At 40.0% G+C, this 12,784-nt stretch overlaps 1 protein-coding gene across 5 annotated transcripts in view; it reads left to right on the top strand.

Annotated features, from left to right (window-relative positions):
• SLC15A2 (solute carrier family 15 member 2) overlaps window positions 1-8,376 on the top strand; it is a 29,470-nt gene extending 21,094 nt beyond the window's left edge. For 4 of the 5 annotated variants that reach the window (XM_081138724.1, XM_081138728.1, XM_081138726.1 and 1 more), the window contains 9 exons: window positions 620-701; window positions 1,278-1,412; window positions 1,851-2,015; window positions 2,163-2,209; window positions 3,633-3,743; window positions 4,399-4,495; window positions 5,066-5,212; window positions 5,821-5,925; window positions 6,258-8,376. In XM_081138724.1, the coding sequence (XP_080994850.1) occupies window positions 620-701; window positions 1,278-1,412; window positions 1,851-2,015; window positions 2,163-2,209; window positions 3,633-3,743; window positions 4,399-4,495; window positions 5,066-5,212; window positions 5,821-5,925; window positions 6,258-6,434 (1,066 nt within the window). In that variant the 3' untranslated portion in view covers window positions 6,435-8,376. The remainder of the gene's footprint in view (window positions 1-619; window positions 702-1,277; window positions 1,413-1,850; window positions 2,016-2,162; window positions 2,210-3,632; window positions 3,744-4,398; window positions 4,496-5,065; window positions 5,213-5,820; window positions 5,926-6,257) is intronic. The other variant, XM_081138725.1, reaches the window with a different exon arrangement.
• Window positions 8,377-12,784: the final 4,408 nt, after the last annotated feature.

Here is a 12,784-nt window from a genome sequence, read left to right as displayed (position 1 = left end):
CCTGATTTAATAGCAATTTCCTTTTAACAACCACTTTAACATATTCAAGTTGCCTTTTGTCACTTATTCATTGAGCAAATATTAGTGTGTTTAGCACCAAGTGCTATGCAAACGTAAAAGCATAAATCTTGCCCTCAAGGAGTTTACGGTTTAATAAGGGAGTGGAACATGCGCACAGATAATTATTACACAAGGCAAAATATGTCCCGTGCCGTAATGGAGCAAAGTGCCAGGGATGTGTAGAGAAGTCTGCTGCCAAGGTCAAGAAAAACTTCTGAACAAGAGGAAAATGAAGTAATAATGTATAGTGCCTAGCATATGGTAAATGTTCAATTAATCTGACTGCATTACTATTATTCTTGTTATTAAGACATGATGGGTTGAAAACCCATCATAAACAATAGTAGATGTGGGGAAATGTGGTGCATTACAAAGAGCCATTCAGTGTGACTGGAGTAAAGTGAGATAAAAGGATGTGTGAAGGGGAGTTCTAGGAAATACTTTCAAATGTAATTGAGGCCCAATCAGGGAAGGTCTTTAGTGGTAGGCCTAGGGGGTTTGGATTTTATCCTTTAAACTCTAAAGTTTAGATATAATTGTCTCTTCCTCTCTTCTGCAGATCACTTAGGAAAATGGCTGTTGGTATGATCCTAGCATGCCTGGCATTTGCAGTTGTGGCAGTTGTAGAGATAAAAATTAATGTGAGTTCAATACATCTTAAGCTCCACGAGTGCAGGACCTTATCTATCTTCACTCTTCTGGTTCCCTGGGACCTAGCACAGTGCCTGTTTTGAAGAAGGTGCATAATAAACATTTATGATAAATGAGTAGATACAGGGGTAAAGCAGCAATGTAAAATGAGGCTCATCTCCTACCTGAGTGATTCAGAATATACTGTCAAGGAATTTCCAAACACTGATATCCAAGGTATCTAGCCATCGCTTTGGAAACGCAAGCTTATAGAATACCTTGCCAGATATTCATACAAATACCTTTTGGCAGATCGAATGGCCACTATTGAGGAATGATGTATGAGGCTGCAGCTGAGTCAAAAAGCATGAAGATTGTTGCCTGGCATCTGTGCTTGCTACATTGAACTGGTTTTTCCCCTCCAAACTGACTTCAGAGTTCCCTAAGCCAAATGCTCTTCAGAGGGAGAAAACTGTGTCCTCTTGACTAGATGGATTAGGCTGTCAGAGATAGGCCTGAGATATCTGTTCTCTTTGTATCCAAAAGGTTATTTATTAGTGATTCTGACATGTGTTCTCTGTCCTAAGGAAATGGCCCCACCCCAGCCAGGTCCCCAAGAGATTTTCCTACAAGTCTTAAATCTGGCAGATGATGAGGTGAAGGTGACAGTGCTGGGAGATGAAAACAATTCTTTGTTGCCAGAGTCAATCAAATCCTTTCAGGTGAGATATGGGCTTGAATGAATTAGAAACATTCCAATTATGCACCAAGGCAGCACATAATATAGTGATTAAGAGCATGCATTTGTGGAGTGAAACTGACCCAGTCCGATTTCTGGTTCTGCCACTCCCTAGCCATAAGACACTGAACAATTTATCTCTAAACTTCAGTTTCAGCATCTATAAAATGGCAATAATTTTTAAGTTGGAAGCTATTGTAATGATAAGTATTATAGTATGTAATCCTACGATGAATATCCTTACTCATAAATATTTATGCATGCCTCTAATTACCCCTATGGAATAATCCTAAAAATGGGGTTACTAGCTTAATGGATAATGTTGAAAGTATCTGATGAGGTCACTTGCCTTGGGATGCTATGAGATTATGATGTCCAAAACGGGGTAGAAGGTGAGTGTGATAGGTTTTTCATTCTACAGAAAATGCCACACTATTCCAAACTCCACCTGAAGACAAAAAGCCAGGATTTTCACTTCCACCTGAAATACCACAATTTGTCTATCTACACTGAGCATTCTGTGGAAGAGAAGAATTGGTACAGTCTGGTCATTCGAGAAGATGGGAAAAGTATTTCCAGCATTATGGTAAATTGAGGAATGGCCTTGGTTCCAAATTATCATCTTAGAGTATGATGATGGCTCGTCAATACCTTACCAGGGATATGCCTAATGATAAAATTTTCTGATTATTGGTTCCTTGTCAGCTCTGATTTTTACTTTCCTCTATTTAAGGTAAAGGATGCAGAAAACATAACCACCAATGGGATGACAGCCGTGAGGTGTGGATGTAAAGGAAATCTGAGGCCACTCTATTCTCACGTCTCTTCTGATCTGTGGGGCCCCAGATGATGAGGCCTAACATTCTACTTGTCTCATACAGGGATTCTCTCTCCTAGAATGTCAGGGGCATGGGTGTCAGAAGGCATTTTCCAGGACACAGAGCAGATAGGCTTGCTTTCCCATGTGGTATTATTCAAAGATGACCCTGTATCTGTGTATGTCCCCTGTGCTCTTATGCATACATTTCCTCTACTGAATTTTATCCACTTATCTTTTTCTCAGGAAAATAACTCAGTGCTTTCCTCTCTGTGAGGACCAGAGAGAAATTTAGAAGTGAGCAAATAATGCTTCATCATTGGTAGTTGAATATCTCTTCTTACTGTGTTTTTAAAGTATAGTTTTTATTTTAAACTTATAGAAGCATCATGATGTAATAAAAGTAATGCATTTGGAGTTAAAAGACTTGGTTGCGAATTTGGAAAAGGCTGAAGGTCTTGCCAGACAGCCTGGGACAGCCAGAGATGGAGAACTGAAGAGGTCACCTGCTGTCTGTGGCAGTAATCTGATATGACACAGACAGATGCACATGCCTATGGCCATCAAGATTAGGTGGTTGCTGTTAAAAGCTGATAGGATTTCCCTGGGTTGGGGAGCCATAGGAACCTCCAGAAGGGGTGGAAGGGGAAATTTATAGATCAGTGCAGGATTATTTAAAGTCCAGGAATCAACAATAAGGATTCCAGAGGGAACTGCCCTTTTTATCCCATGGACCAAAGGCCAAGGCAAAGGCAAAATCTATCAAAATAGAAATGTACCAAAAACCCATACTGAGGGAACAATTTAGGGGCCTAGATTCAGAAGACTAGAAAGATCATTCTAGAAGGGTCCAGGATCTCTGCAGACTCCAAAACAATGATGACCTACTATGGACTGGGAGTCTGATTTTGCATCAGTTAAATCATGTTTCATTTATAAGAGGATAATTATCATTTTTATATAAATATTAGTATATATTTATATGTACATAATCATTTTTCTTAATGGAGTATTGGTGAACCCCACCATTATAAGGAGGAAGGAAATTGGGTACACCTAAACTGGATTAGTGAGGAAACTCAGATTGCCATGGGTGATCACGATAGTGTCCATCCCAGCTAGAGGTGAGGTGAGGGTATGGCAGATAGAAAGCTAATACCTCAGGAAGGAGATTGTTAGCGACAGCTAAGACTACCGATTACTTTTTACATTTGAGTCGATTCATTCATTCAACTAACAACATACATGATGTACCTTTTATGTACCAGGCACTGTTCTAGGCACTAGGATATAGTGGCAAACAAAACAAAAAAATTCCCTACCCCTTTATCGTGTGTTCTTGTTTGGGAAAGTTTGTCTGATCTGTAATAATGTCTCTGCCCTTAGGTTTGTTAACACTTTGCATAAAAAGGTCAACATCAACCTGAGTACAGATATCTCCCTCAATGTTGGCGAAGACTATGGTGTGTCCGCATACAGAATGGTACAAATAGGAGAGTAAGAACATCCATTACCCTTTGGACATTTTACTTTTATCAACAATTTTTTAATGCTTTCTTTGCATATAGCTGGGGTGGTATATCAAGAAAGTAGGTATATTTTGGCTAACTTTGAGTGTACGTAGACTCCAGGTCTTTTTTGACCCTTGCCTCCTTCCCTCCATCTCACCTTTCTCTACACAGATACATTGAGATCAAGATTGCTGTGAAGGCCAAACTGTAGTTAATAAGGCCCATCTCTGGGAGGTTTGCAAAGTTTATTATGGGCTCCCACTCCTATCATTTGGTACTGCTTACTGGCTCATCATTACTTCAAGCTTATTCTTTCAGGTTCACTCTTTTATGCTGAGAAAAATTCATAAGACTTAGATGAGAAGAGTTAGGGCCTGGAGTCCACAAAAGAAGATGATCTGTGTCTTCTTTGTTCAAGTTTAAGTTAAAAAAAAACAAAAACCAACAGACAATGAAGGGCTCATATGAGAGGCAGAAAATCCTAGCATGAAAATAATTTACTCTTTGAGACCCGTCTCTTTAAGAGAAATGGTGGCTTCTTATTGATGATGTTTGACTCATCATCAATAAAGAGATCATGGTAATGGGAGTGCTTTTCTAAGCTGTGATGTTTATTCTAACGAAAACTACTCCTGTTCCAGATACCCTGCGGTGCACTGCAAAACAGAAGATGATGACTTTTCACTGAATTTGGGTCTACTAGACTTTGGTGCAGCTTATCTGTTCATTATTACTAATGTAAGTAGCTCATGGCCACCCCTGTGCTCTCCTTCCATAGAGCTGTATCTATATCTGTGTCTATCCTGGAATCCAAAGAGGAATATTTTATGGCAAGATAGGGTCACAGACTTATTTCTAGTGTAAAATGATAGATTCTAGTGACTTTACTACTGAGGTCTCCATAGGGGATGTTAAAAGAGATAACATTGGCAGCGGGCATGGGATCTGTGGGAATGGAAGACATAATTTATCTTGAGTCATTGCTATGAGGTGATATGATCTCCTTCAGTCTCATTATGGCCCTAAGAAAACAAAGATTTTTTAAATGTCCTTTTGACATACAATATCAAAATATTTTGCCATTTAAGGATTATATTAATGTTGAGATCCGAAGTCAGGCAAGTGAGTGCAGTGTTACCAAAAGGAATTTCAAAAGACTTGAAATTGTGTAGAAATTGCTCAGTCTGTTGAAGGTAGTGAAAGGATGAAAATATACAGGAGGGATAGATATAAGATCACAGAATGCTGTAAGTCAGGAATATTTACTTGAGACTACTGACAAACCTGTTTCTTCTTTCCCTCACTAAGAGCACCAATCAGGGTCCTCAGGCCTGGAAGACAGAAGACATTCCAGCCAACAAAATATCCATTGCCTGGCAGCTACCACAATATGTGCTGGTTACAGCTGGGGAGGTCATGTTCTCTGTCACAGGACTTGAGTTTTCTTATTCTCAGGTAGGTTTTGCAAGTGGAAAGTGGAGGTGGAGATACTGCTTAGAGGATGGTGAATTTTAATCCTGGCACTGTCTTAAATAGGTATGTGACCTGGCCAACACCTTCATATATTTTGGCCTTAGATTCCTTATACATGACCCTAAACAGAGAGTCATCTTGATTCCCAGTATCATGGAAGTGCAGCATAGTAGCCTATGGTATTTGATATCTAGGAAAGGATACTTAAAAATTAAGAATAAGGGCTGTGAAGTCAAACTGCCTATGTTCAAATTTTGGCTGCACAACCCATTGTATAATCTTGAGTGAGTGAATTATCATTTCTCTAATGCTATTTTTCTTTATGTATAAGACAAGAATACTAATAGAACTTATCTCTTAGGGTTGTAATGAAGATTATATAATATGATGAGTTTAAATATTTGATTAATAAGAGCTCCATTCTTTTATTACTGTTAACATTATTAACACCCCGAGTCAATGTGATCGTTGAACTCAGTGGGGAAAGTTTGAATCTAGAAACTTTTGCAGAAGTTGTTTTCAGGATAGATGCACGGGGCATGAGGGTGGTATATGGATTTTGTTTACTGGTAAACTTGTGTCCTTTCTAGGCTCCCTTTAGCATGAAATCTGTACTCCAAGCAGCCTGGTTGTTCACCATTGGAGTTGGCAATTTCATTGTGCTTGCTGTGGCACAGTTCAGTGGCCTGGTACAGGTATGTATCTGAGAGAAAGAGGAGCTTGTGTCTAAGTTTTCCCCTTCAAATTCCTCTTTGTTCTCCTCCCCCATCCTTCTGCCTCCCACATTCCTTATGTGAGATGGGTTAGATGCACACAGACTTTGACAGAAAAATAGAAATATGTATGTATCAGTAATGGCCACCAAATGCCCATGTGAGGAAAGGTCAGTGAACCCAGTCTTCTTCTAACAAACCTCTGCCTAAATTCTGAGCCTGGGTCAATCTGCTCCCCAGTTCTCATCCTTTGAAGATCCTTTTAGTTTCCTGTTTCTCCACATTTTTTTTCTTATATATATTTCTTCCTGCAGTGGGCCGAATTCATTTTGTTTTCCTGTCTCCTGCTGCTGGTCTGCCTGATCTTCTCCATCATGGGCTACTACTATATTCCTCTCAAGTCAGAAGATATTCAGGATCTAGCAAATAAGCAGAGTCCCCATATCCAAGAAAACATGATCAACCTGGACACCAAGAACACAAAGCTCTAATGACTCCCAGGACTCTGCCCAAGGCCCAGATTCCTGACTCTGGTTTTGGCCATCATTGAATTTCAAGCATTTATTTTCTCCTATTTGGTTAGGGGAGAGAGGTGGCATCATATATGAGCTGGTCTCCTTCACTTTTCTCCCAGGATAGAGGCAGTTCTGTACTTTCTGGTACATTGAAGAGCAAGGCCCCTGAGACTGTGTCTTGTCATCTATCAGTGAACTCAGTAAACCTTGTGTAGTGTTGGTGAAGCTAGCCTGGTGTCCCCAAATGGCCATGAAAACAGAAATGTGTAATTGAGATTAGTCTCTGTGAGTAGGCAAAATTATGTGGGAATTCCTTTACCTGCTATTTAGAACGGATGACCCCACTTTTTGAGGTACTGATTTAAGGGCAAAATTGCAGAATAACAGAAAAATTGTATATCAAGTTTTCTTCATAAGCAATGTATAGTAAGTGAATTATTCACAGAGACCTCAAGAATTGGTACATCTGATGTGATCTGGTCCAGGGGCTGGCTTATCAACTATCTAAGTTTGAAAAAACCTTAGTGAATTTTTTAGTACAGAATAAGAGAATGACATTAACATAGAAGATAGATCTTTCTTATAATTACAGTATTTTATCTACTAACCCCCAAAAGCCCCTTTTCAGGACTGCTAGATCTTTGGAAATCAAATTAAAGATAATTAACATTGATAAATATGGTTCTGGGAAACGGGAGTGGGTATAAATTGTAGAAATCCTGATGAACCCTTCTTCCATGGTGCACATTCTTCTGAGGAACTACAATGTTTCAGCCCTGGCTTCTGCCTTCCTCTGGAGAGTTGTGTAGACACTAATGAGAATTTTGAAACCCTGTCTTTTCAATGTTGTTGGGCCAGCTTGTTCTCACTATTATATCATGTCTTGCTTATTGCAACAAATATTTTATAACAGCAATGATTTTATGAATCTGTCTTTTTTATTATTACTCCCTTCAGCCTCAAACAAGTGGCTCCATTTTGATCATTTTTCTTGTCTTAATTTGCTCACCATTTTTAAATACCGTTTTTTCATTTAGGCATGAGAATGTCTTGCTTACTAAAAAAAAGTTACATTAATACTCTAGGTTTGAGCTTCTAAAATGGTGATGCTCAATGGAGGGGAATGGTTCCACATGAAGATCTTTTCACAATGTGGGGAGGAGAGGGAAGGGGAGAACATGAGGGGTTTTTTGTTTGTTTCTGTGTTAATGGAAAAGGTGAGAAACGTTATCTTGCATATAATAAATGAAACCTTGGACAGACATGGGACTGTCATTACAATGTATTGCTAGAGAGAATAGTTCAGAACCACGGTACTAGAGAGCCTCATTTTCTTTCTTTTTTGAAAAAATATGTTTTTATTGATTTCAGAGAGAGAAAGGGAGAGGGAGAGAGAGAAAGAAACATCAATGATAAGAGAGTCATTGATTGGCTGCCTCCTGCACACACCCCGCTGGGGCTCAAGCCAGCAACCGGGCCTGTGCCCTGACTGGGAGTTGAACCTTGACCTCCTGGTTCATACAGCAGACATTCAACTGCTGAGCCACGCCAGCCAGGCGAGAGCCTCACTTTCATTGGTTTTACTGCATTATTCTCATTTAGACCTGTGTTACCTCTCACACTGTAAACGTAACAAGTAAGAGAAGTTGCTCCGGTTTCCCAAACATTACATACTTTAGTTTTAGTGGCCAGGGTTTCAGGAGTACTGAAGTGACAGCAGCAGCATCCAGTTCCCCCTGATATCTTGATGTGAACCAGAGCGGCTTTAACTCAATCTGGTCAATGAAATATTGTTTGAAGAGATGCTAACAGTGTTCTGTGATTAAAAGTTTCTATGGACAAACACATTTTTGGAATGAGGCATATTATATCTTCCTCTTAACATTTGCATATTAAAGATTCTGAAAAATCTTGCGGTAAAAACACAAGCCACTTTGTATAGCCTAACATGGTGTAGTGTTCTGCAGAATACTAGGTTGGGGAAAACTGGTAGGCGATTCTCACTTATGCCGAACTTAAGCTGCTTCTCTGAAACCTCCTACCACGTTGGTTATTTCCTTTCTAGCTAATAAGAATAAGCATAACCCCTCTTTCATGTGGCAAGCTGTTTGGGGAGTTTCACATCTCCTCCCCAACCATCAGGTAAGAATTTATCAGGCTTAAGCTTCTCAGTTTCTTCAGTGGTTCCTCACAGGGCATAGTCTATCCTTTCCCTACTGTTTTTCTTCTTCTGAAAAATAGCCTTTGTCTGAAACGCATCAGTGGATCAGAATACCTCTTAATATGTGCTACCTAGAGCCAAATACAACATTCCAGAAGTGGTCTGACTAGAAGAACTAGGATCTGCCTTCCTCCAAACAATACACATCTGTTAATATAGCCTTTGGTAACAGATATTTGGGGCAACTATATCACAATGAAGGCTTATATTCTAACCATACCGTTAGCTAAAATCTCCAGCTTTTTAAGAGAGCTATTGTTTATCCAAATACACCTTTGAGATCTACCATATGCCATTCACTAAGTTAGGTGTTGGGAAAACAAAGATGAATAATCTACCAGACCTGTGTGCAAAGTTAGCTCACTTATCTTGACGAGAATCTAGAGAGTGCAAAGGCTTGGAAAAAGTAGGCAATGGTATATTGAGGAAGAGCAAAAAGGGCAGTGTGACAGCACTGGAGCGTGAAGAGGTAGAGAATGCAGTCCGAGGAAGCTAGGGCCCAAGTCATGTGGGGGCTTGTGACCAGGCTAAGACATTTCGATGTTATTCTAAGAGAGATGTGAAATGCTGGCAGCTTAGAACACACGAGAGACGTAATCAGATTCTCCATCTAAGCTTACTCTGGCTGCTGCGTGGGGAGTCGTCTGTGTGCAGGAAGGAAGGGTGTCCAGTTAGCCAATTGGGAGATTTTAGTAACAGTCCAGGCAAAAGCTGATTGTTACTTGGGCAAGGCGGCAGCCATGGATGTGGGGATGTGTTAGAATTTAACTCTAAGGTAGGCTGTCATGATTTAAGTACAGTTTATATATATGGTTTGAAAGAAAGAAATCAATGCTGACTCTTAGATTTGGGAATGGGTAAGAAGGATGAATGGGTATGGAAGACCAGGGTAAGGGTGGGTTTCAGGTGTGAAGTAACTAATAGTTTTGTTTTATGCATATTAAGCTTCAGATGCCAATTAATTATCAAATTGAAGATGTGGAACTGGTAATTTCATGAGTCTGAAGTTCAGTTAAGAGGTGAGGCTGGAGATACAAATTTGAGAGTCATCGGTGTATAGATGGTATTTAAAGCCATGGCGTAGGATGCGACATCCAAGGAAGTAAATGTGTATAAAGAAGAGGTTTTCCAACATTAGAGTCTAGAAGAGGAACAGGATCCAGCAAAGGTGATGAGAACGGGTGACCTCTGAAGAGGAAAACCAGGAGAATGTGACTTAATGCAGATGATACATTCTTTATCACAATTAGATAAAACTAAAATGAAAAAAAATAATCTTTGACCTAAAGGAAGCACATTAGTAATCTTGGGTTCTTTTCTTTTTTCTTTTTTTTAATTTATTGATTTTAAAGAGAGAGGAAGAGAGAGAAACATCAGCTTGTTGTTCCACTTATTTATGTGTTCATTGGTTGATTCTTATATGTACCCTGATGGGGGATGGGGCCCAAAACCTTGGCATATTGGAACAATGCTCTAATCAACTGAGCTACCTGGCCAAGGCTGGTAATTTCTATGTAAGTTTACCTAAATCCTTTTGCCTCCACAATTTAATTCAATTTAATGGACCTTAAAAAAACCAAAAAAAACCCCAAATCTACAAGACATTATGTCAGGAATTATGGGAGAATTAAATGGGTATAAATAGAGAGTCTCTGTTCTTAAGGTGTCTGAAGAAGGAAAATAAGGCATGCACATATATAACTACCATTTAAATAAAAAGTAGTGTAATAATTTGTTTATTTAGCACTTAACTTTTCACATGCATTATTTCAATCCTGTATACTGAAGATAGAATGTGACCTATTCCAAGGAAATGACAAAATGTTATGAAAGTTCACAGAAAGGAGAGAATACATCTGGACATGGGAATTAGGAAAGAACTCATGAAGTAAACATGGAGTGGATACCATTGATCTTGAAGGTGACTAGAATTTGACATGGAGGCAAAGGACATGAGAACATTCCAGGCAGAGCCTATCACAAGCAAATGTGAAGAGGCAGGAAAACAAAACATTGGGGGAAATGAGTAGCCTGATTTGTGCGCAGTAAAGAGAGTGCCAAAGCAGGACTGCATCTGAACATCAAGAAGACAAAGTTATGACTACAGAAGAAATGTAGAACTTTAACACAGACACTAAAGACGTTGAAATTGTTAAAGATTCTTCTTACCTTGGTTCAGTCATCTATTCATATGGAGTCTGCAGACAAGACATCAAGAGAAGGCTGAGACTCAGAAGGGCAGCAATGGAAGAATTCAAAAAGATCACCAAGATCACTAAAGATGTGTCACTCGAGAACAAGGTTAAGATAATCCACACCCTCATATTCCCAGTAACGGAATGGATATGAAACTTGGTCAGTGAAAACTGCTGATGGGGGGGGAAAGATTCATCTGAAATACACTGTTGGAGGAGAGCTCTACAGATACTCTGGACAACCAGAAAGAACGAGTGGGTCCTTACAGGTTTCAAGTCTGTCCGCTTCTCCTTTCTCACTGCCACTTTACCTGTTAAAGCCACCACCATGTCTCTAAAGTACAACAGCCTTTTAAGTTTACTTTGTGCCTCCAAGTTTTTCCTATGTTCCTAGCAATACAATCTTTCTTACAATGCAACTCATATTGCTCTACTGTTTAAAAACTCTTCATTGCTCCCTATTTACTCACATAAACTTTTGGCTCCTCAATAAGACCACCAGATCAGGTCTCTATGTAGGCTCATCCCTACCACTGGTCCTGGTCAAGTTGCACACACCTACACACAGAGATCTGTTGAGATCTTAATCCAGATTTTATTGCATCTATAGATCAGTTTGGGGCAAGTTGGCATCTTTACCATTTTGAGCCTTCCAAGTCTCCTCCTCTGCGCTCCCCTCCCTTCCCCTCCTGTCCCCTTCTCACTCTCTCTCTCTCTCTGCCTCCTCTCCCTTCCCTACCCACCTTTCCTTCCTGACTCTTTCTTTCTCCTTCTGGGACTCATACATGGAAACTAGAATATTTCATGTTATTCTTTATGTTTGTTATTTTCTATATTTTCATCTTTTATTTTCTCTCTGTGTGCCAGCTCTGTGGTAAGATAGTTGTGCTGCTGGAGGAAACTGACCTGACTTGGAGCACCTCAGAAAAACTCTACGCCTGGGTGTTGTTGAAAAGAATAGCCATTGGCAGCAATATGGTCATGGTCAGCATCGCAGCTGCCTAGGGCTACACTGTAGGTTGAAGCAGCCAGAGACCAGCCAACTGTTTTAAAAGGAGAGCTGGGGGAAACGAGAGCCATAGGGATTATTGGAAATTCCATTCCATTCCATTCTTCTTTAATGAAGTCCCAAGCTTTGTTGTTGTTATTTTTTTTTTTCTGCTTAGAGAACTTCCTTTAGCCATTCTTTACTGGTAGGTCTGCTGGTGACAAAGTGTCTTTATTCCTGAAGTATATTTTTCCTGGATATATGAATAGGGTTAACGGCTCTTTTCATTCAGCATGTGGACAATGTTTTCCACTTCCTTCTGACCTCCATGGTTTCAGATAAAAAAAACTGCTGTCCAGTCCAGGGACCTGCCACTGCCGCAGGGTTTGAGCTGTGCATGCTGAGTGGAATTGTTACCGGGAAACCCTGGTGGGGCTCAGGCTGCCTGTCGCTGTATCCAATTCAATGGAGGCTGGGTTGAATCATATAAGGCTTTTATTGAGAAGGTTGGCCAACCAAGAAGGCCAGGAGCACTCGAGCATCCAAAACCTGTCTTCTGGAGTGGTCTGAGGGATCAGGTTATATGGGGCAAACTGAGGCTGGGAATCCTGCAGTCCTGGAATTCATCCTTTTGATCTTGGTCGCCTGGCGATGTCCTGATAAGGTGATATCCTAACCCATTGTTCACAGCTGCGCCACCTCCTTAATTGCTTCAGTCTGGGGTCAAGGGGAGTGTAGGGTGCAAAGGCCTAGGAGAAAGAAGCCTAAGGGAAAAAAAAAACTTAAATCCCTGCTCACATAAGTATATGTGTGCTACAATTTATAAGTAATATAATTATATTTCAGATTAATCCAGGTGCTCAATCTTTGGAAATTATAAGTGCCCCTATCAGAATCACTTTGTATAATCAATAAATCATTT

The sequence above is a fragment of the Miniopterus schreibersii genome (assembly GCF_964146895.1).
Source record: "Miniopterus schreibersii genome assembly, chromosome: 5".
NCBI lineage: Eukaryota > Metazoa > Chordata > Mammalia > Chiroptera > Miniopteridae > Miniopterus > Miniopterus schreibersii.
The sequence above is the reverse complement of the archived record's forward strand: the minus strand, read 5'-3'. Positions and strand labels throughout refer to the sequence as shown.